This window comes from Sapajus apella, unplaced genomic scaffold (assembly GCF_009761245.1).
Source record: "Sapajus apella isolate SASKATOON/1434 unplaced genomic scaffold, GSC_monkey_1.0 scaffold23, whole genome shotgun sequence".
NCBI classification, from domain to species: Eukaryota; Metazoa; Chordata; class Mammalia; order Primates; family Cebidae; genus Sapajus; species Sapajus apella.
This window is the reverse complement of record NW_022436963.1, coordinates 8,920,482-8,941,037: the sequence shown is the minus strand read 5'-3', so window position 1 is coordinate 8,941,037 and position 20,556 is coordinate 8,920,482. Positions and strand designations below refer to the sequence as shown.

At 44.2% G+C, this 20,556-nt stretch overlaps 2 protein-coding genes and 1 non-coding gene across 12 annotated transcripts in view; 1 reads left to right on the top strand and 2 right to left on the bottom strand.

Moving 5' to 3' along the window:
- Positions 1–550: 550 nt before the first annotated feature.
- On the bottom strand, positions 551–4,785 carry PDE12 (phosphodiesterase 12). Its single transcript, XM_032289583.1, has 3 exons — positions 3,240–4,785; positions 1,555–1,633; positions 551–1,391 (listed from the first exon to the last, which is right to left on the bottom strand). The coding sequence occupies exons 1-3, from the start codon at positions 4,539–4,541 to the stop codon at positions 949–951; spliced, it is 1,824 nt and encodes a 607-aa protein (XP_032145474.1). The 5' UTR covers positions 4,542–4,785; the 3' UTR covers positions 551–948.
- Positions 4,786–14,443: 9,658 nt separating this feature from the next.
- On the bottom strand, positions 14,444–14,547 carry LOC116559642. The gene has a single exon (XR_004272548.1). It is a non-coding gene; the product is annotated as a U6 spliceosomal RNA (small nuclear RNA).
- A 4,779-nt stretch (positions 14,548–19,326) lies between these two features.
- DNAH12 (dynein axonemal heavy chain 12) overlaps positions 19,327–20,556 on the top strand; it is a 245,766-nt gene continuing 244,536 nt past the window's right edge. For 9 of the 10 annotated variants that reach the window (XR_004272357.1, XR_004272358.1, XM_032289540.1 and 6 more), the window contains exons 1-2: positions 19,327–19,359; positions 20,034–20,236. Coding sequence is in view for 8 of the 10 variants with exons in the window: in XM_032289540.1 (XP_032145431.1) it covers positions 20,067–20,236 (170 nt within the window). In the remaining 2 variants the exon portion in view is untranslated. The other variant, XM_032289538.1, reaches the window with a different exon arrangement.

Below are 20,556 nucleotides of genomic sequence, written 5' to 3'. Positions count from 1 at the left end.
AAATGAAAGATGAGAAGCAATAACAATTGGTGACGATATCTTTTTATCTTTTGTTAAAGCTCTGAAATTGTAGTAAATCGCTAACTAAATTGAGGTAGAGGTAGACCCTAATGTTATACCTTCCATGTTTTAGGTCTCTCATCTTAGGTCTCTAACGTCACCTATAACTTAGTCTCTCATCTTCACTTATATATGTTTTCCCTCTTAGTACATAAACATGATTCAGTTTGGAATGTGTTTTTATGAAAGAAAAATTAAGATCATTCAAATGGTACTTTAAAAATTCTGAAGTACTAGCTAAAAAAATTCACTTATAAAAACATGTACACAAGGGCCAGGCATGGTGGCTCATGCCTGTAACCCTAGCACTTTGGGAGGCTGAGGTGGGAGGATCATGTGAGGTCAGGAGTTCAAGACCAGCCTGTCCAACGTGGCGAAACCCCGTTTCCACTAAAAATACGAAAATTACCTGGACATGTTGGTGAGTGCCTGTAATCCCAGCTACTCGGGAGGTTGAGGCAGGAGAATCACTTGAACCTGGGGTGGGGGTAGAGGGCGGAGGTTGCAGTGAGCTGAGATCGTGCCATTGAACTCCAGCCTGGGCAACAAGAGCAAAACTCCGTCTCAAAAACAAAAAAAAAATGTACACAATAATTGAATCTTCCTTTTTTTTTCTGAGAGCCTCAAATTGGAGAAAAATAATTCAATTTTCTATTTTGCTAGTCATAAATATATCTGTTTCACCTTCAAATGTAGAGAAAAAAAGGAAAGAGAAGATTTGTGATGCAAACATTAACAGTTTCATAATAAAGACATCTGGAACATAACTAGGAGTATTGAACATTTACCATTCCCCTTCAAAGATTACATATAAACTTTGATTCATATTAAATTTTTTTGCTAAAGTAACTACTTCCTTTTCAGACTTCAGTTCCATTAGACACACATCTATTTCCATTTTAAATCACATACAAGTGCTATGTGATCAGAGGGATGGGAAACACTAGGTAAGGCCTGGTGGGTGGTAACTTCTTCATGACTAGGTAATGGAATCACCTGTTCAACTTCTAAAGCATTTAAGTCAATGAAAATGTAATCTAGACATCCATGAAAGCCACCAACATAATTTGTGTAAGCAGGTTCACCACAAGCACTTTTCAGCTTGAAGAAATGCGTAAGAGACATGTTGCATCTTTCCTCCTCCCCATTGGAAGCCCAGTCTTCGTGATCCTCTGGAATGCTGCCATTGATGACAAAATGATACATTCCTGTTGATGGTGTACTATTAAAGTCCCCACAAAATATAACTGGTATGCCAGGATACAGATCACATGAAACATGTCTAATGTGAGCCAAGGCTACTGCCATTTGAATGAGGCGAATATACCCACCTATGAACATAAAAAACATTAATGTAAGCATTTTTTAACGTTGTTTAAGTTAAAAAACTACACAAATTACAGTCTCTCAGTGACACTGAAGATATATATGTGTAAAATAGCTTTAAACAATCTTAAGCCACATTTTCACATTGTGAAACTAAGTAAAACCTACCTTTAGGATGCCAGTAAAGATGGGTATTAGCAACACATATCCTTTTAGAAGAGTCCTTTGTAGACTGAAGAACTGAAACCTAAAATAAACAAAAAGTGCCAAGAGTTCGGCTGGCATCTGCAAATCTCCCAAATGTTTTTTTATCTAAGACTATATGATGAACTAACATTTTATTCCATCCCCTTCCCTTGATGAACTAGGACTGCAATCATGAAATCAGATTTGTTATTTAAGTTTCAGGATCTACATGAGTAGGAGTCCCTGTAACATGTTTTAATAACAGTCCAATATGGCCGGGCGCGGTGGCTCACACCTGTAACCCCAGCACTTTGGGAGGCCGAGGCGGGTGGATCACGAGGTCAAGAGATCCAGACCATCCTAGTCAACATGGTGAAACCCCGTCTCTACTAAAAATACAAAAAATTAGCTGGGCATGGTGGCGCGTGCCTATAATCCCAGCTACTCAGGAGGCTGAGGCAGGAGAATTGCCTGAACCCAGGAGGTGGAGGTTGCGGTGAGCCGAGATCGCGCCATTGCACTCCAGCCTGGGTAACAAGAGTGAAACTCCGTCTCAAAAAAAAAAAAAGTCCAATATATAAAGCTAGTATGTAAACAATACATTTTACATGACAACACTTTGACTAGATAAAAGTGTTTTCAAGCTAAGTGCAGGCTCGAGTCAGGCAGACCTTGGTTGGAATACTCCCTTTACCGTATACAGCAATGTGACCTGCAGAAAGACACTTTTCTAGCCACTTTCGAACTGGTAATCATTGACAATACCATCCACATGGACTGTTGTGTGGAGCCAATTAAACGATCTTATACAGGTGAATGAAGCCCCTTAGGTGCTCAAAAAAATGGTAGCTGCTCTTCTTACCATGAACAAAATTAATTACTTAAAAACTTTAACACACAAATGACATCTATAAAATGGGAATGGGGAATTACTGTGAAGATTCAATAAGCCTATGATTTAAAAAAACAACTAGTTTATACTTATGGAGCACTTCAAAACACACCAAGCTCTTAAATTTTAAGTACTTTGGGCCGGGAGCGGTGGCTCACGCCTATGATCCCAGCACTTAGGGAGACCGAGGCGGGTGAATCACGAGGTCGGGCGTTTGAGACCAGCCTGGCCAACATAGTAAAATACAGTCTCTACTAAAAATACAAAAAATTAGCCGGGCGTGGTGGCGGGCGCCTGTATCCCAGCTACTTGGGATACTGAGGCAGGAGAATCGCTTGAACCTGGGAGGCGAAGGTTGCGGCGAGTCGAGATCGCGCCGCTGCACTCCAGCCCGGGCAACAGTGTGAGACTCCGTCTCAAAAAAAAAGAAACAATTAAGTACTTTAAAATGTGCCAGAACAGTGCCTGGCAAGCAGTGAAAAACATTAGCTACTATAGTTCTTGCATTTAGCATCTCGCTAGATTGTAAGCACTGCAAAAGTCCCTGCTTGTCTTGTTCAAGGCAACCTGCAGTGTAGCAGGCACACCAGAGGTGTTCAAAAAATATCTGCTGAATGGATGAAGAGTAAACTTTGCGTTGAAGATACAAGCGCAAACACACCTTTCAACAATACCTGGATACTTTCATCGCAATTTTAACCCCCACCTCACCGCTTGCCTTTTAGGCCCCTAAAAGTGAGACAGTAATGGGAAGAGATGGGCGGAGTTACTTTACCTGAAGAACAGAAGATCTCTGGAGCACCTTCTCCTGCGCTGATGGGTACAAAACTAGTTTCTCCAGCAGTTCTTTGTGAAGCGGGTCGGACTCAAGGGCTTCGTGGAACGAAGTGTCATGCTGGCTAAGAAGGCTGAACTTAGACTTTCGGTAGAAAGTGGCCAGGCCTTCGTGCTGCTTGATTCGAAACACCCCCTCTAGCCCGAAGGCCTCCAAGGCGGGTACCAAGCTGTCAGAAAACACTGCTCGGTCAACCTCCTGCAAACAGATGACATCGGCGTTGTAGCCAGTGAGTTCCTTCTGGATAAGGTTCTGGCGGTAGTCGAGCTCCAGGGCGTAGGGGGCACAGTATGGGTACAGGACCGTTCGCGAGAAATCAGTCTGCGCGTACGTGTCTGCCAGGATGTTGTAAGAGACAGTGCGGATAAAAGCGTCCTCCGTTACCTTCTTCGTGTAGAGATGCCGGTGGTCAAAAGTGCAGGTGCCAGGCCCAGCCTCTACCCGACACACACTCTCCAACTCCCGGCTGGGCCCAAAGCGCTGCCCATCGCCTGGGGTGCAATGAAGCTTGAGCCTTAGCCCGATGTCGGCATTGGACGGAGTGTAGACGCGCTCCTGCACTTCAGTCTCGGCCCAAAAAAGAGAGGAGGGAGACAATGGCGAGGGGACACCGACCTCAGGCTCCGCCGCTCCGGGCTTGGCTTCCTTGTACCAGCGGAAGAGGGAGCTGGCGGGATCTCCAAATTCGAGGCCGAGTTTGGGGCACACGGGGAACCCGGCCATGATGTAGCGCGGCAACTGCAGTTCGGTGAAGGCGGGCGGGTTGCGCTCCACCTTGTACTTAACATCGCCGATCTGCAGCACCGCGCCGTCTTGCCAGGCGTCCACGTTGAGCACGTCCTCAGCCACTGCCTCCTCCCGGTAGTACAGCTTCACCACGGGCTCGCAGGCCACCGCCGGCTCGGACCCCGGCCCTGAACAGGACGCACCGCCGCTCGCATTCGGCCGGCTTTTCCTGCTCTTCTTGGCGGCGGCCGCCTTAGCGTGACCCTTTAGGGCATTGGTAGCGATGCGGCTGAGGACTCGACCCAGCGGCTCGCTCTGGTCGCGCTGCATGTTCTTGTGGCTGCCATCAGCCAAAGCGAATGACAGGCTCAGCTTAGGTTCAGAGGGTACACAGCGCACTACAGCTCGTTCCATCGCTCCCGCTGCCTTCTCGCTCTCTGCTTCAGCTCGGCTCAGCTGCTCCACCGCCGTCCGGATCCTCCGAAGCGCGGCGCGAAGGCCTGGGAGCCTCCACATGAACCTGGTGGCCTAGCGGTCGACCAGACCGGCGGCCAATCAGCGGCCTACTGTCAGGTGGAGCTGAGGAGCCAAGACCGCCGGCTTTGACTCATTCAGACCTCACGACTTCCGGCTAGCGGAGAGAGGGAATGAAGTGTTTCCGCCTCGCACTTTCGCCAGGCGCTTGGGCACTCACGTCTCTAATTCTCTGAAGATTAATTTTTATCTACAAGATAGGTCAGAATTATAGGGAAGTGAAGAAAACATAAAGGTGTCAGAGGAAAATACTAGATTCCATGATTGTCGAAAGTGCATGCTGCAGACGGGAGGTAGCCTGCGCTCCAAGCCGGAAGTGGATGGGGCAGTGTCACGTGTTCCGTTTCGCTGGAGGACGTGGACGCCTATCGTGGAATCTTGGCTGGTGAACGAACTCTCCTGCCTGCGCTGCGGTCTGGACTGCGCTAGGAGGTGGACACCTCCACCCGGATTGCGAGCTTTACTCGCGGTGTGGAAGGTGTTGCCCATTTCATCTCCACAACATTGCCCACCCTAATCGCTCTTTTTGGTGGTGTGGTGCGTTCATCCCAGGCTGAGCCAGCGCCTACGCACGGAGCAGAGACTTTTTGGTAGATAATAACAAACAATATACAATAACTCCCATTTAGTGGGTGCAGACTATGCGAGAAACACTACACACACTATCATATTTAAGCCTCATAGTTCTTCTCAGCTCCCTTTATCCGTCGCTTTACAGATGCTGAGTCCAGAGACATTAGCTGCTTAGGGTCACACAACTATTAATTGACAGAAAGAAATAGTACTGACAAACTATGGAAGGTTGTTTGTTGTTTTTTATTAGAGACGGGTTGTCACTTTGACACCCAGGCTGGAGTGCGGTGGCCTGATCATAGCTCACTGCCCCCTCGAACTCCGGGGCTCCCAGGATCCTCCCACCTCAGCCTCCCAGGTACAGGGATTACGGGCAAGAGCCACCCAGCTATGCTCTGTTCATTGTTTGTTAGTAAAGAGATAGGAAGACTCTCTGTTTAGAGTTACTCCATTTAACAAAATTACAGGACTCTCGGTTAAATTCGAATTTTAGATAAGCAAGGAATAAAAATGGGGCATACTTAAATAGTTGGCCCTGCGCCCACGCCTGTAATCCCAGCACTTTGGGAGGCCGAGGTGGACAGATCACAAGATCTGGAGTTCGAGACCAGCCTGACCAACATGGTGAAACCCCATCTCTATTAAAAACACAAAAAATTAGCCAGGCATGGTGGTGCTCCCCTGTAATCCCAGCTACTCAGGAGCTGAGGGAGGACAATCGCTTAAACCCAGGAGGTGGAGGTTGCTGTGAGCCAAGATCACACCACTGCACTCCAGCCTGGGCAGCACAGCAAGACTCTGTCTCAAAAAAAAAAAAAAATCTGAATTTATTTATTTAATATAATTGTTATTTTTTAGGCAGGGTCTTGTTTTAGCCCAGGCTGGAGTGCAGCTGTGTGATATTGGCTCACTGCAACTTCGGCTTCCAGAGTTCAATCAGTTCTGTGCCTCAGCCTCCCAAGCAGCTGGGACTACAGGCACACACCACCAAGGCTCAACTAATTTTTGTGTTTTTAGTAGAGACGGGGTTCACCATGTTGCCCAGGCTGGTCTCAAACTCCTGGCCTCAAGTCACCTGCCTTGGCCTCCCAAAATCCTGAGATAAGTGAAAGCCACGTCCCCTGGCGTAAGATGTTGGGTACCAGCCCCAACCCCATACATGGGTACCCTCAGTCCCGGCAGTGACAAGGGATTGAGAAAAGGAAATAAAGGCAGAGGCACGAGTAAAAGTTACAGCATGGGTCCAGGGGACCAACGCAAGTGTGGGAATCCCATTGGCCCCCAGCTCTGGGCTCCAAAAGCTTTTATTGTATGCATAGTCTCATTGATTTTACAGGCCTGGAAGGGGAGGATTAAGAAGCGGGTAAAATGGGGAGGGGGGAAGAGCATGTGAGATCCTTCTAAGACATGCTAAACTAGTACTCTGAGTTTATCACCAGTTGTTATCAGGGTGCGGCTGCATCGGAAGTATAGTGGATTGGGGCGGGGCGCGGTGGCTCACGCCTGTAATCCCAGCACTTTGGGAGGCCGAGGCGGGTGGATCACGAGATCAAGAGATCGAGACCATCCTGGTCAACATGGTGAAACCCCGTCTCTACTAAAAATACAAAAAATTAGCTGGGCATGGTGGCGCGTGCCTGTAATCCCAGCTACTCAGGAGGCTGAGGCAGGAGAATTGCCTGAACCCAGGAGGCGGCGGTTGCGGTGAGCCGAGATCGCGCCATTGCACGCCAGCCTGGGTAACAAGAGCGAAACTGTCTCAAAAAAGAATTACCGAAAAAAAAAAAAAAGAAGTATAGTGGATTGGCGGGGTGTCTGACCACACCCAATGCATCAAGGGGCTTTAATCTCCTAAGCATTGAGGACATAGAGCAATTAAAATCACTCCATATTCCGAAGACCTAGGCAGAGCCTGAGATGTTCCCTGATCTCTGCCCTGCAAGGCTTTTCTCCTCCTTGCCAGCTCCCATCTGCAAAGATCCTCCCAGATCTTGTGAGCCGAGGGCACCTCCCTTGTTAGAGATCTTTGCATAAGCCCTCTTTATGAGGCCCTCATGCAGTCTCCATGTTGAGAAGGCATTCGTGGGACCAGAGCAGTATTACCTGCTCTGCAACCACCTCGAGGTGTTCTCGGTGTTACTGCACCCTCTGATGGTCTTTACCTTAGGCCTCCTGTTGCCGCTTGATTTCCAATTAACTGCGCCAATAATACAGTTTAGTTTGGTGTATAAACTTGAGTGTACACTGAGTCAAGCAAGCTTATAATTATTTAGCTAGAATTAACATATGTCTCCCCCTGGCCATCTTGACCCACATAAGACATCCTGTATTTTATTGCTATTTTTTAAAAAGGTCTTGAAGAATAAATGGTTTTAACTGTAGACGAGAAAGGAGTCCAGTGTGATGAGTAAAGAGACCAGGGGAGAGTAATAGATAGGAAAGTTATGCATCTACCAGATTGTGTAGTGCATTCTAAACCAGTATGTGTAGTGCATGCCTACTATGAAGTTCTGGATTTCTTCTAAGAGGGCCGTTAGAGTTGTTTTGCTTGCAATTATGGAAAAGTTTTAATTTTCATTTTCTTGAAAGGGGAAAAGCTAAAAATATTTGTTTTTAATTGCAGAAAAAAAGTGTTTGATACCATAATTGTCACTGGCCTCTGTACAATTTTTTTTTTTTTTGAGACGGAGTTTCACTCTTGTTACCCAGGCTGGAGTGCAATGGCGCGATCTCGGCTCACCGCAACCTCCGCCTCCTGGGTTCAGGCAATTCTCCTGCCTCAACCTCCTGAGTAGCTGGGATTACAGGCACGCGCCACCATGCCCAGCTAATTTTTTTGTATTTTTAGTAGAGACGGGGTTTCACCATGTTGACCAGGATGGTCTCGATCTCTTGACCTCGTGATCCACCCGCCTCGGCCTCCCAAAGTGCTGGGATTACAGGCTTGAGCCACCGCGCCCGGCCAATTTTTTTTTTTTTTTTTTGAGATGGAGCCTCACTCTCTCGTCCAGGCTGAAGTGCAGTGGTGTGATCTCATCTCTCAGGTTCAAGCAATTCTCGTGCCTCAGCCTCCCTAATAGCTGAGATTATAGGTGTGCACTGGCACACCTGGCTAGTTTTTGTATTTTTAGTAAAGACGGCGTTTCACCATCTACTAAATATGGTGAAACGCCGTCTCTACTAAAAATAAAAAAATTAGACAGGATTTCACCACCTCTACTCAACATAGTGAAACCCTGTGTCTACTAAAAATACAAAAATAGCCAGGCGCAGTGGTGGGCACCTGTAATCCCAGCTACTCGGGAGGCTGAGACAGGAGAATCTCTTGAACCTGGGGGGTGGAGGATGCAGTGAGCCAAGATCGTGCCCCTGCACTGCAGCCTGGGCAACAGAGAGACTCCGTCTGGAGGGGAGGGGAGAATAAATAGCTTAAGAATTTAATTTGGACATTACATTTTGCCTGCATCAGTTGGTCAGACAGATTTATGCTTCCTCTGCTAGATGTTTTAAGGTCATAAAACTGTTGCTTCCATGATACTTTTAATACTTGCTTGATTTGCGTATAAGCTAAAACCATGAGGGCTGGCTGCTGGGCTCCCCTGAAACCTTGCACACATTTTGATATGAGCTTTTGTCTTTGTTTTTCAGCCTCTGGATTCTGAGAGCTAGACAGGTGGCCATGGTGAAACCTGGAAACATATGTGTGTCTGTGTTACCTGGCCCACCAGCTGAATGGTAGAGCTGAGACTAGTATGGCCCCATCCTCCCTGGCCCAACTCTTCATCCTTGTCATGTTGGGAGGGGTTGGAACCTCCATGTCATCTTCACAGCTTTATCCTCTGTACTGGGCTCTACACTTGGTATGTAAATCCAGGACACAGATGGCCTCTCCCTTCATAGCTGTCCTCAGTGCCACATGGATACTCAGGAACAGGATGACTGGGGTTGGGAGAAGCACAAGGGATATTGGGAAAAGTACCTTTGTCCAATATCTTAAAGGCCTTGGTTAAGATGAGACTGGCTGATGAAGGGTTAGGTTAGTTTTGTGTTTTCTTTGCTTTATTATTATTATTAATTGTTTTTGAGATGAAGTTTTGCCCTTGTTGCCCAGGTCGGAGTGCAGCGGTGTGATCTTGGCTCACTGCAACCTCCATTTCCCAGGTTCAAGTGATTCTCCTGCTTCAGCCTCCCCAGTAGTTGGAATTACAGGTGCCTGCCACCACGCCCAGCTAAGTTTTTATATTTTTAGTAGAGACAGAGTTTCACTATGTTGGCCAGGCTGGTCTTGAACTCCTGACCTCAGGCTATCCACACACCTTAGCTTCCAAAAGTGCTGTAATTACAGCATGAGCCACTGTGCCCGGCTGCTTTTTATTTTTACTTTATTTTATTATTATTATTTTTGAGACAGAGTTTCACTCTTGTTGCCCAGGCTGGAGTGCAGTAACACAATCTTGGCTCACTGCAACCTCTGCCTCCCAGGTTCAATGATTCTCCTGCCTCAACCTCCCAAATATCTGGGATTACAATCATGCACCAGCATGCCTGGCTAATTTTGTGTTTTTAATAGAGACAGGTTTTCTCCATGTTGGTCAGGCTGGTCTCAAACTCCTGACCTCAGGTGATCTGCCTGCCTTGGCCTCCCAAAGTGCTGGGATTACAGGCGTAAGCCATCGTACCTGGCCACTTCTTATTTTTTTTAAGACAGTCTCACTCTGTTACCCAGGCTGGAGTGCTGTGGCACCATGATAGCTTGCTGCAGCCTTGAACTCCTTGGGCTCCTACTTTAGGTACATGCCACCACACCCAACTAATTATTTTTTATTTGTTGTAGAGATGGGGGATCTCATTATATTGCCCAAGCTGGTCCCAAACTCCTGGGCTGAAGTGATCCTCCTGCCTCAGCCTCCCAAAGGGCTGAGATTGGCAGTGTGAGACACTATGCCCGGTGGCTTTGTTTTTTCAAAATAAATAACTCTCTCAAATGGAAGGGGCTTAATGAAAATAAATAAGTAACTTAAATGGCTAGTTTTGCTTTCCATAAGCAAATGAAATACAGTTGTTAACAACAAGTAAATTAGGTAAGTGTGAATGGAATAAGCATCTACAAATAAACTTGTCATAGTTTCAAAAATCTTTTCAATAATTTAAAATCATAAAGTCATGTTATATTAAATTAGGTAACGGATAATTATAAATTGTCTTGAGTTGGCTGAACACAGTGGCTCATGCCTCTAATTCCAGCACTTTGGGAGGCTGAGATGGGAGGATTGTTTGAGCCCCAGGCAACATAGTGAGACCCCGTCTCTAAAAAAAAAAAAAAGTAAAATGTTTGAGTTATTTCTAAGTTAGTGAGTGAAAATACTGAAACATTAATTATTAAACATAAATTTAAGTTTATATATTTTGATGTCTTTTTTTTTTTTTTTTTTTCACTTTTTTCCACTTATTCTCAAGTTCTGTTTTTTTTTAATTTTTGATGTCTTGCTTCATATGATATAGACAGCTAAACATATTTGGATCCATTGATCAACAACAAATTGAGAAAATGTATTTTTAGAAATTATTACATGGCTCTTGTCTGCAAACACTGATAGAAAACAATTCAAAATCACTGACTTCCTGGGTTTTCACTAGAAACTAGTTACTAAGAGTTAAAATTCAAATTAATATATGTAATTAAAACTACTAAAAGTAAGAAATGATTTTATATACAGAGTACAGTAAAAGCAACATGTTATTAGTGAAGAAAAGTTAAGTTATGAGGATATATTCTTTTTATTTATTTATTTATTTATTTATTTTTGAGCCGGAGTTTCGCTCTTGTTTCCCAGGCTGGAGTGCAATGGCGTGATCTCGGCTCACCGCAACCTCCGCGTTGTGGGTTTAAGCGATTCTCCTGCCTCAGTCTTCCGAGTAGCTGGGACTACAGGCATGCGCCACCATGCTTCTCTAATTTTTGTATTGTTAGTAGAGACGGGGTTTCACCATATTGACCAGGATGGTCTCGATCTCTTGACCTTGTGATCCACCCACCTTGGCCTCCCAAAGTGCTGGGATTATAGGCATGAGCCACTGCACCCAGCAGAGGATATATTCTTTTGTTAAAAAATTTTTGTTTCTAACCGCTGAAACAGTAACAACAACAACAAAAAAAGAAAAACATTCGGCTAACTAAAGGTTATGTAAAGGTTGTTTTAAAATAAATATGTGGCACTTTGGGAGGCCGAGGTGGGGGGAATCACCTGACCTCAGGAGTTCAAGACCAGCCTGGCCAACATGGTGAAACCCTGTCTCTATTAAAAATACAAAAAAAAAAAAAAAATTAGCTGGGCATGATGGTATGTATGTGCCTGGAGTCCCAGCTACTCAAGAAGCTGAGGTAGGAGTATCACTTGAACCCAGGAGGCAAAGGTTGCAGTGAGCCAAGGTTCCACCACTGTACTCCAGTCTGGGCCACAGAGCGAGACTCTGTCACACACACATACACACACACACACACACACACACACACAAGCTGGGCATGGTGGCTCACACCTGGGCTCACACCTGTAATCCCAGCACTTTGGGAGGTCAAGGCAGGTATATCAGGAGGTCAGGAGATTGAGACCGTCCTGGCTAACATGGTGCACTCCATCTCTACTAAAAATACAAAAAATTAGTTGGGTGTGGTGGCACATGCCTGTAGTCCCAGCTACTCGGGAGGCTGAAGCAGGAGAATTGCTTGAACCCCAGAAGCAGAGGTTGCAGTGAGCCAAGATTGAGCCATTGCACTTCAGCCTGGATGATAGAGCAAGACTCCGTCTCAAAAAATAATAATAATAATAAATGTATGGAAAAATGTTATATACAAAAATAAATGGATATAAAAGTTGGAGAAAAAAATGTAAAAACTAAGGAGGTTATAAAAGGCTTATGGAATTCTTATGTAGTCAAAGCTGACTGAGACTGGATCTATTTGTTTATAAGGTTATTATTAATATTTATTCATCATATTTTTTTTTAAGAGACAGAGTCTTGATCTGTGACCTAGGGTGGAGTATTGTTGTATAGTCATAGCTCATTTGTAATCTCAAATTTCTGGGCTTAAGCATTACTCTTGCGTCAATCTCCCAAGTGGCTAGGACTACAGGTATGTGCCACCATGCCTGGCTAATTAAAAACATTTTGTTTTGTAGAGATAGAGTCTTGCTCCATGTGTTGCCCAGGCTGGTCTTGCACTCCTGGCCTCAAATGATCTTCCCACCTTGGCCTCCCAGAGTGTTGGGATTATAGGTGTAAACCACCATGCCTGGCCATATGGTTTTATTGAAATTTGTTTTAGTATTAGTAATACACTGATACAAAAGTAAAATTTGATTCTCTCATTTGAACATGATTTTCTGATAGTGCCTTTTTTTTTTTTGAGATCGAGTTTTACTTCGTTGTTGCCCAGGCTTGAGTGCAGTGGCATGGTCTTGGCTCACTGCAACTTCCATCTCCCAGGTTCAAGTGATTCTCCTCCTCAGCCTCCTGAGTAGCTGGGATTACAGACACCTGCCACCACACCTGACTAATTTTTGTATTTTTAGTAGAGACAGGGGTCTCACCATGTTGACCAGGCTGGTCTCGAACTCCTGACCTCATGATCCACCTGCCTCAGCCTCCCAAAATGCTGGGATTACAGGCGTGAACCACCACACCTGGTCTTCTGGTAGTATTAATAAAAGATAGTAAGCCGGTCATGGCGGCTCACGCCTGTTATCCTAGCACTTTGGGAGGCCAAGGCAGAAAAATTGCTTGAGCCCAGGAGTTCGAGAGCAGTCTAGGCAACACAGCAAAACCCTGACTCTACCAAAAATACAAAGATTAGCTGGGCATGTTGGTTCAGACCTGTAGTCCTAGCACGCACTGCACTCTAGTCCTCAGTCTGGAGACTGAGGTGGGAGGATAGCTTAAGCCTGGGAGGCTGAAGTTGCAGTGAGCTGAGATTGCACCATTGCACTCCAGCCTGGGTGACAGAGCCAGAACTTGTCTCAAAAGATAAAAGAAGCTGGGCGCGGTGGCTCAAGCCTGTAATCCCAGCACTTTGGGAGGCCGAGGCGGGTGGATCACGAGGTCAAGAGATCGAGACCATCCTGGTCAACATGGTGAAACCCCGTCTCTACTAAAAATACAAAACATTAGCTGGGCCTGGTGGCGCATGCCTGTAATCCCAGCTACTCAGGAGGTTAAGGCAGGAGAATTGCCTGAACCCAGGAGGCGGAGGTTGCGGTGAGCCGAGATTGCGCCATTGCACTCCAGCCTGGGTAACAAGAGTGAAACTCCGTCTCAAAAAAAAAAAGATAAAAGAAAATAAAATATGGTAAAAGATTTTGTTCACTTTTTGAGTAAATTGCAAAAGAAAGAGGAGAGAGAAACTGATTCTGTGCCTCATGCTGTCTAAAATATTTTTTAAAATTCTTTTTTTTTGAGACAGGGTCTCACTCTCTTGCCCAGGCTGGAGTGCAGTGGTGTGATCTTGGCTCACTGCAACCTTTGCCTCCTGGGTTCAAGCGATTCTCCCGCCTCAGCCTCCCGAGTAGCTGGAACTACAGGTGCGCACCACCATGCCCAGCTAATTTTCATATTTTTTGGTAGAGACCGGATTTCACCATACTGGCGAGACTGGCCTGGAACTCCTGATCTCAACTGATCTGCCTGCCTCAGCCTCCCAAAAGGCTGGGATTACAGGCGTGACCCATTGTACCTGGCCTGATTACATTTTTTAATTAAAAAAGCCCAGGCTGGCCGGGCACAGTGGCTCACACCTGTAATCTCAGCACTTTGGGAGGCCAGGGCAGGCAGATCACAAGGTCAAGAGATCGAGACCATCCTGGCCAACATGGTGAAACACTGTCTCTACTAAAAATACAAAAAATTAGCCGGTCACGGTGGTGAGCACCTATAGTCCCAGCTACTCGGGAGGCTGAGGCAGGAGAATTGCTTGAAACCAGAAAATGGAAGTTGCAGTGAGCCAGGATCGTGCCACTGCACTCCAGCCTGGTGATAGAGCGAGACTCTGTCTCAAAAACAAACAAACAAACAACAACAACAAAAAGCACAGGCTGGAGTGCATTGGCTATTCACAGGTTCAACTATAATAGCCCACTGCAGCCTTGAACTTCTGAGCTCAAGTGATCCTCCCACCTCAGCCTCCTGAGTATGTGGGGTTACAGGCACAGGCCACTGGATCTGGCCCTGCTCTCTGTTAGATCTTTTAATTATTTGGAAAACTGGGTCTTCTCTCTATCAAAAAGCAAAGGATTTTGCTTTATAAAATCTTTTAAAAAAAAACTATGGAATGCTTCACAAATTTGTGTGTCATTCTTGTGCAGGCGCCATGCTAATCTCCGTATCATTTCAGCTTTAGTATTTGTACTGCTGAAATGAGCATTGCTTTGTAAAATTTTTTAAATTATCACTTTGGCTAAATGAATGACTGATATTTTACAGTGACCTGTCATCTTATTTTGATAAAATGTTTTAAAACTTTCCTAGTTTGTTTTCATTAAAAAAATTTTTTTTGAGACAGTGTCTCACTCTGTCACCCAGGCTGGAGTGCAGTGGTGCAGTCATAGCTCACTGCAGCCTTGACCTCCTGGGCTCAAGCAATCCTCCCACCTCAGTGTCCCAAGTATCTGGGACCACAAGCACACACAACCAATGCCTGGCTAAGTTTTAAAAAATATTTTGTAGAGACAGCATCTTCCTGTGTTGCCCAGGCTGTTCACAAACTCCAGGGCTCAAGTGATCTTTCACCTTGGACTTCCAAAGTGCTGGGATTATAGGTTTGAGCCACTGAGCCTGGCCTTTTCTATTTTAATTGAGTGTTTTTATCCTTTGACATATTTGACAGGCTTCCCAAATCAAATTTCAAATTCTAAATTAAGTCTCTTTGGCCTCAAACTAATCTTAGGTTATCCCAGAATGGCCCTGGAAGTTTAAGAAAGACATATTAGGCTTATTTGATACATAAATTATACGGAAAGCCTTCTTTGCATTACATTTATATGAACATGTTATTAATATGTGTTTAAAAAGTATGTGAGATTCCTAAAAATCTGATGTGTCTTTGTATATGTTATCAGTCATAATTATGGCTACTATGTAAAACTGTTATAGATTATAGAAAAAAGCAAACTTCCTTGTCAATTGCATTATTGTTGTAAACTTTTACCAGGTCTTTCACCACAGCCATTCTAAATCTTGTTCTTCATAGTAAATTGCTTTATTCTGATGTTTCTTCTAAATGATCTTTGCAAGCAAATATAATCCTAAAGCATTGTGTCTTCAAAGAGGTTTATGAAAAGGATAAAGAGGTTTATGAAAAGCATAAAAAGTCTCTGTTACATACTCTGGAATACAGGCCTCTGTTGATTATTCAGTTGGACTGGATAAGAACTTTAAAAACTGCAATGATCAGCTGGGCATGGTGGCGCATGCCTGTAATCCCAGCTACTCAGGAGGCTGAGGCAGGAGAATTGCCTGAACCCAGGAGGCGGAGGTTGCGATGAGCCGAGATCGCGCCATTGCACTCCAGCCTGGGTAACAAGAGCAAAACTCCGTCTCAAAAAAAAAAAAAAAATGCAAATGAAAACCAGGCTGGACTGCAATGGTGAAAACTGGACTTAAAATGGCTAATTTATCAAGTAGAAAAAAAATTAATTACATGGGACTGAACTGATGAGGACAGAAATGATTTTAATGACTTTTTTGCTTGAAAGGTTGCTGACATTTTAATTCTTTTTCTTTCAGAGTTAAGAAAACTTTTTTTCTCTGCATTATCTGTAGTTTTACAGCAATTTGGTAACTTTTTGGTATATTTTGTGAGTAAAATTGAAATATTTACCTTTTTCTCTACCTGATATCTCCAGAATTAGGAAACTATTGATGAGTATTCTTATTTTATGACAATATATTTATTTGTATAAGCTCAAGAGGAATCTGTTCTTGTAAAAGAACACACTTTTGGAAACATTGGCTATTAAAAAGATGTACATTGGCAAGGTGTGGTGGCTCACTCCTGTAATCCTAGCACATCTAGAGGCCAAGGCAGGAGGATTGCTTGAGGCCAGGCCAACCTGGCCAACATAGTGAGACTTTGTCTTCAAAATAAAATTATTTTTAAAAGTGAAAAAAAAAAGATGTACATTGTATCAGTCAGATTTCAAAGTGGGAAGCAGAACCAGTAAGAGATAATATATATCATCTATATCCATATATAGATATATGTGTGTGTGTACATATATATATATATATTTTTTTTTTTTAATATACAAAGAATTGGCTTATGCAATGGAAGGGGCTGGTTAAGCAAGTCCAAGGTCTGTAGGGCAGGCTGTCAGGAAGGGAAGAACTAGAAAATTGAGAGCAGTTGCAGATCCAGCTGCATTTTGGAGTTTGACTCAGGGCATGCCTATCTTTTTATTATTTTTTTAATTTTTAATTTTTAAAAATAGAGATGGAGTTACACCATGTTGCCCAGGCTGGTCTCAAACTCCTGGACTCAAGCAAGCTGCCTGGCTTGGCCTGCTAACCTGCTGGGATTACAGGTTTGATCCACTTTGTCACGCCTAAATCTTTTTAAAAGGATTTCTACTGATTGAGTCAGGCTCACCCAGGATAATCTCCTTAGACCAATGCCAGTTGGCCTCCAGGGACTTGAATTATATCTGTAATCTCTTCACAGCAGCCCTAGATAAGTGTTTGATTGAATGACTGGGAGGAGGTGGGTATGTCATACATAAGATTGCTGCCTTCTCTTTAGTCCTTCTAGTTTAGCCTAACCAAATTGATATTCAGGCCAGATATAGTGACTCAGCCTGTAATCCCAACACTCTTAGGAAGCTGAAGCAGGAGGATTGCTTGAGCCTGGGAGTTTGAGACAAGCTTGGGCAACATAGTGAGACACTGTCCCAACAAAATATTTTTAAAAATTAGCCAACGTCTCGGTGTGTGCCTGTAGTCCCAGCTACTCAGGAGGCCGAGGTGGGAGGATCCCTTGAGCCCAGGAGTTTGAGGATGCAGTGAGCTATTGCAGTAGTCTCAGCAATGCAAGATGTAGCAGTTTCTCAGGCCTGGCATGGTGGCTCATGCCTGTAATCCTAGCACTTTGGGAGGATGAGGCAGGTGGATCAAGAGGTCAAGAGTTTGAGACCAGCCTGACCAACATGGTGAAACCCCATCTCTACTAAAAATACAAAAATTAGCTGGGCCTGGTGGCATGCGCCTGTAATCCCAGCTACTTGGGTGGCTGAGTTAGGAGAATCGCTTGAACCCGGGAGGCGGAGGTTGCAGTGAGCCGACATCAGGCCACTGCACTGCAGCCTGGGTGACAGAGCGAGACTCCATCTCAAAGAAAAACAGTTTCTGGTTGTCTGAGATAACAACTGGGATTCTTTGTCCTACCTCCAAGACAAGTAAGTAGGGCAGACCCCAAGGTGAGTTTAGAGCAAAAGTTTAATAGTGAAAGAAGAAAACTCTCTGCCAGCAGAGAGGGGCGCCTGAATGGGGTGCTCCCTGTGAGGCTGGGGTCCAGGGTTTTTATGAACTGGGAAGGGAAAGAAATGTGCTTCATGCCTCCCACTCCCCTTCCCAGGGGCCTTAGCCCAGGACTAATCAGGAGCTGAAATGATGCTTCATAGATGCTGCTTAGCTTGGCCCAGGACCTGTCAAGAGCTAAAGTGAAAGCTGGGCCCTGGAGCTTGGCCCAGGACCAATCAGCAGCTGAAGCAATGATTCATAGAAGCCCAATTGACAATCCAAATAAAGGAAAGTAGAGCGCCCACCGGAACCTACTGGACCGTACTGTGCCCACGCCCACAAAAGGAGAAGAAACTTTTTTTTTTTCCTGGGACCCCATGGGCTATACAAAGGACAAAGGCATTTCTGTGCCAGGCCTTGTTCCTTTATGTGAGTGAGAAGGTTGGTGCAAGTTTTTGTCTAAATGGGCTGGAGGTTTTTCTATCTTCGCAGTCGCGGGCATGTCTCCAGGCACAACACCATGTGCTAGTTCCCTTATCAGTGCCTGCAGCTTGAATTTTTTTCCCTAGGCTGCTTTTTATGTTATGTGGGGATGAGGCACTGACCCATGGGCCGGGGTTTCTCCGGGGACCCTTCCCTTGCTATCTACCTAAGGCAAAAGCTAGCTGACTCCTTTCACTATGATGGTGCCGCTGCACTCCAGCCTGGGTGTCAGAGCGAGACCCTGCCTATAAAAAATACACGCTAATAAATTGACATTTTAAAAAACTAATCTGTTATAGGATTAGAGTTTAAACAACAAAAGCTCACATATTTATACAAGTATTTTATTTTCTACAGAAAGATAGTTTGCTTTTACAAACTACCCAGAAATTTTAACTTGTTCATTCGCTTACTTAAATGACATTTTAGAGCACCTACTGTGAGACCGACACAAGTGTTGCCTGTACTTTCATTAAAGCAACAAAAAATTATGTCACAGAGAGGGTGCTCAAATATTTGTTGAATGAATATGCTATTTTTTTAAGTCTCATGAGATCTAAGAATGAGTATGCTATTAACAGACCAGGGTTTATTCACTTCCCTAATTTAATTTTGACACAGTATTCTTGTAGGCTATTATCGTTTAGTTGTGCAGCTTCAAATAGCAAAATTTCACATCTTTCTCCCAGCGAACTCACTAAATTCACACACCTTAACCTGTTTGATTTTGCGAAAGAATTCCTGGAAGTGCTGTGTCAACAAATAGCAAATCTAGAAGCAAGATAAATTATGTTGCTGATTAGTTACAATATTTACAGGATGTCACTAGGGGACACTTGAAGACTTGATTCTCTTGCTGAGTGTTTCCATAAATCTATTTTCCAACAGGTCTATATTTCCAGTCTTGCAGTTTTCCACAATTTGAAGATCCTGATTTCCTGGTCTCCTTCCAAGGAAAGGCAGTTAAGTTAAAAACAAAAAACAAAAAAACTCACACACTATTTACTTGAGTAATGAATTACTGTTGTGACAGGTAATCCTAATCCTTCGCAGCTCAGCAACTGCCTCTCCAGGCAACCTTCACCCCGCCCCACCGGCTGGGGCCTCCACAGTTTCCATAGCGACGACGTTGTTTCCACCCGCCCTTCTCCAACTAAGCGTCTGAGAGCCGCTGGCTTTCGGGAGGTTTCGCCCTCGTTGTCCCCTTCTGCGCAGCGGGAAAGTAGTGAGAAACAATCAGGTACTTGTTCTCTGCTTTTCTCTTCCTTTCCCTCTCAGGGCAGGTATCGCGATTTGGGTGCCTGCTTAAACGCTCTTTCAAGGCAGGAATCTCCAAATCCTGTAGGCATTCATGGCAAATATCGTTGTTATCACAGTAAAAGTTTTGAGCATTTACATGACCTTTTAGATTTGCCATGCATTAAGTATGCCTATTTTTTGCGTGATCATATCACCACTTTCTTGGAAGGCAGCAAGACTAAGATATCCTACTGATGTTTAAAAACATTAATGATGTTAAAATCGGCTTTTACATGGAAAGGGATCATCCCTCAACAGCCGGATTTGTTGTTGTAGTGATGGTGGTGGTTTGCATCTAGGGAAAATTTTGAACCCGGAATGTTAGAGCTGTAGGGATATTACAAAGCATTTAATTCAATTCCTTAATTTCATCCATAAGGAAACAAGCCCTAAAGGGGAACTGACCGGCTCGTTCCTTCCTAAGTGCGTTGTAGAGTTCTAACAGGAATCCCTGCCAGCTTACCTCAACTGCCATTCTGTAGACTAATGCCATACTTGGCAGGAAGATCCAAAACGTGTCCAGAATTTTATTTTTGGTATTGGCATATTAGACCTGTTACGAATATATCGAGGCTTGCTTATACAATAATGGCTTTACGGACTTTTTCTCCTCAGAGAACAGAGCATTTTAATCTTTAGGGGATCAAGATGTCAGATCCAAACAAAGCTGCCATTGCAGCAGAAAAGGAAGCTCTGAACTTGAAGTTACCCCCCATTGTCCATTTCCCAGAAAACATAGGCGCTGATACGCCAACACAAAGTAAGCTGCTAAAATACAGAAGATCCAAGGAGCAGCAGAAGAAAATCAATCAGTTAGTGTAAGTAGCATATTAGTAGATAATTCTTGCTTGGAATTCAAGTGAAATGATTGGTGTTCATATTCTCATAAAAAGTTTTAACTGTGGAGGTTATTCATGGGTAAAATACTGTTTTCAAGTTAATTAGGAAAACAACTGAAAAATAATTGTAATGATAGCAAATATTATACACTGTACACTGTCAAACGTTGTTCTTACCACCTGTACTTCTTACAACAATCCTATCAGGTAGGTACTATTGTTAGCTCCATTTTTTAGATGAGTCAACTGAGGTATAGAGAAGTTAAGTAACTTGCCTAAGGTTGCACAGCTGGGATTTG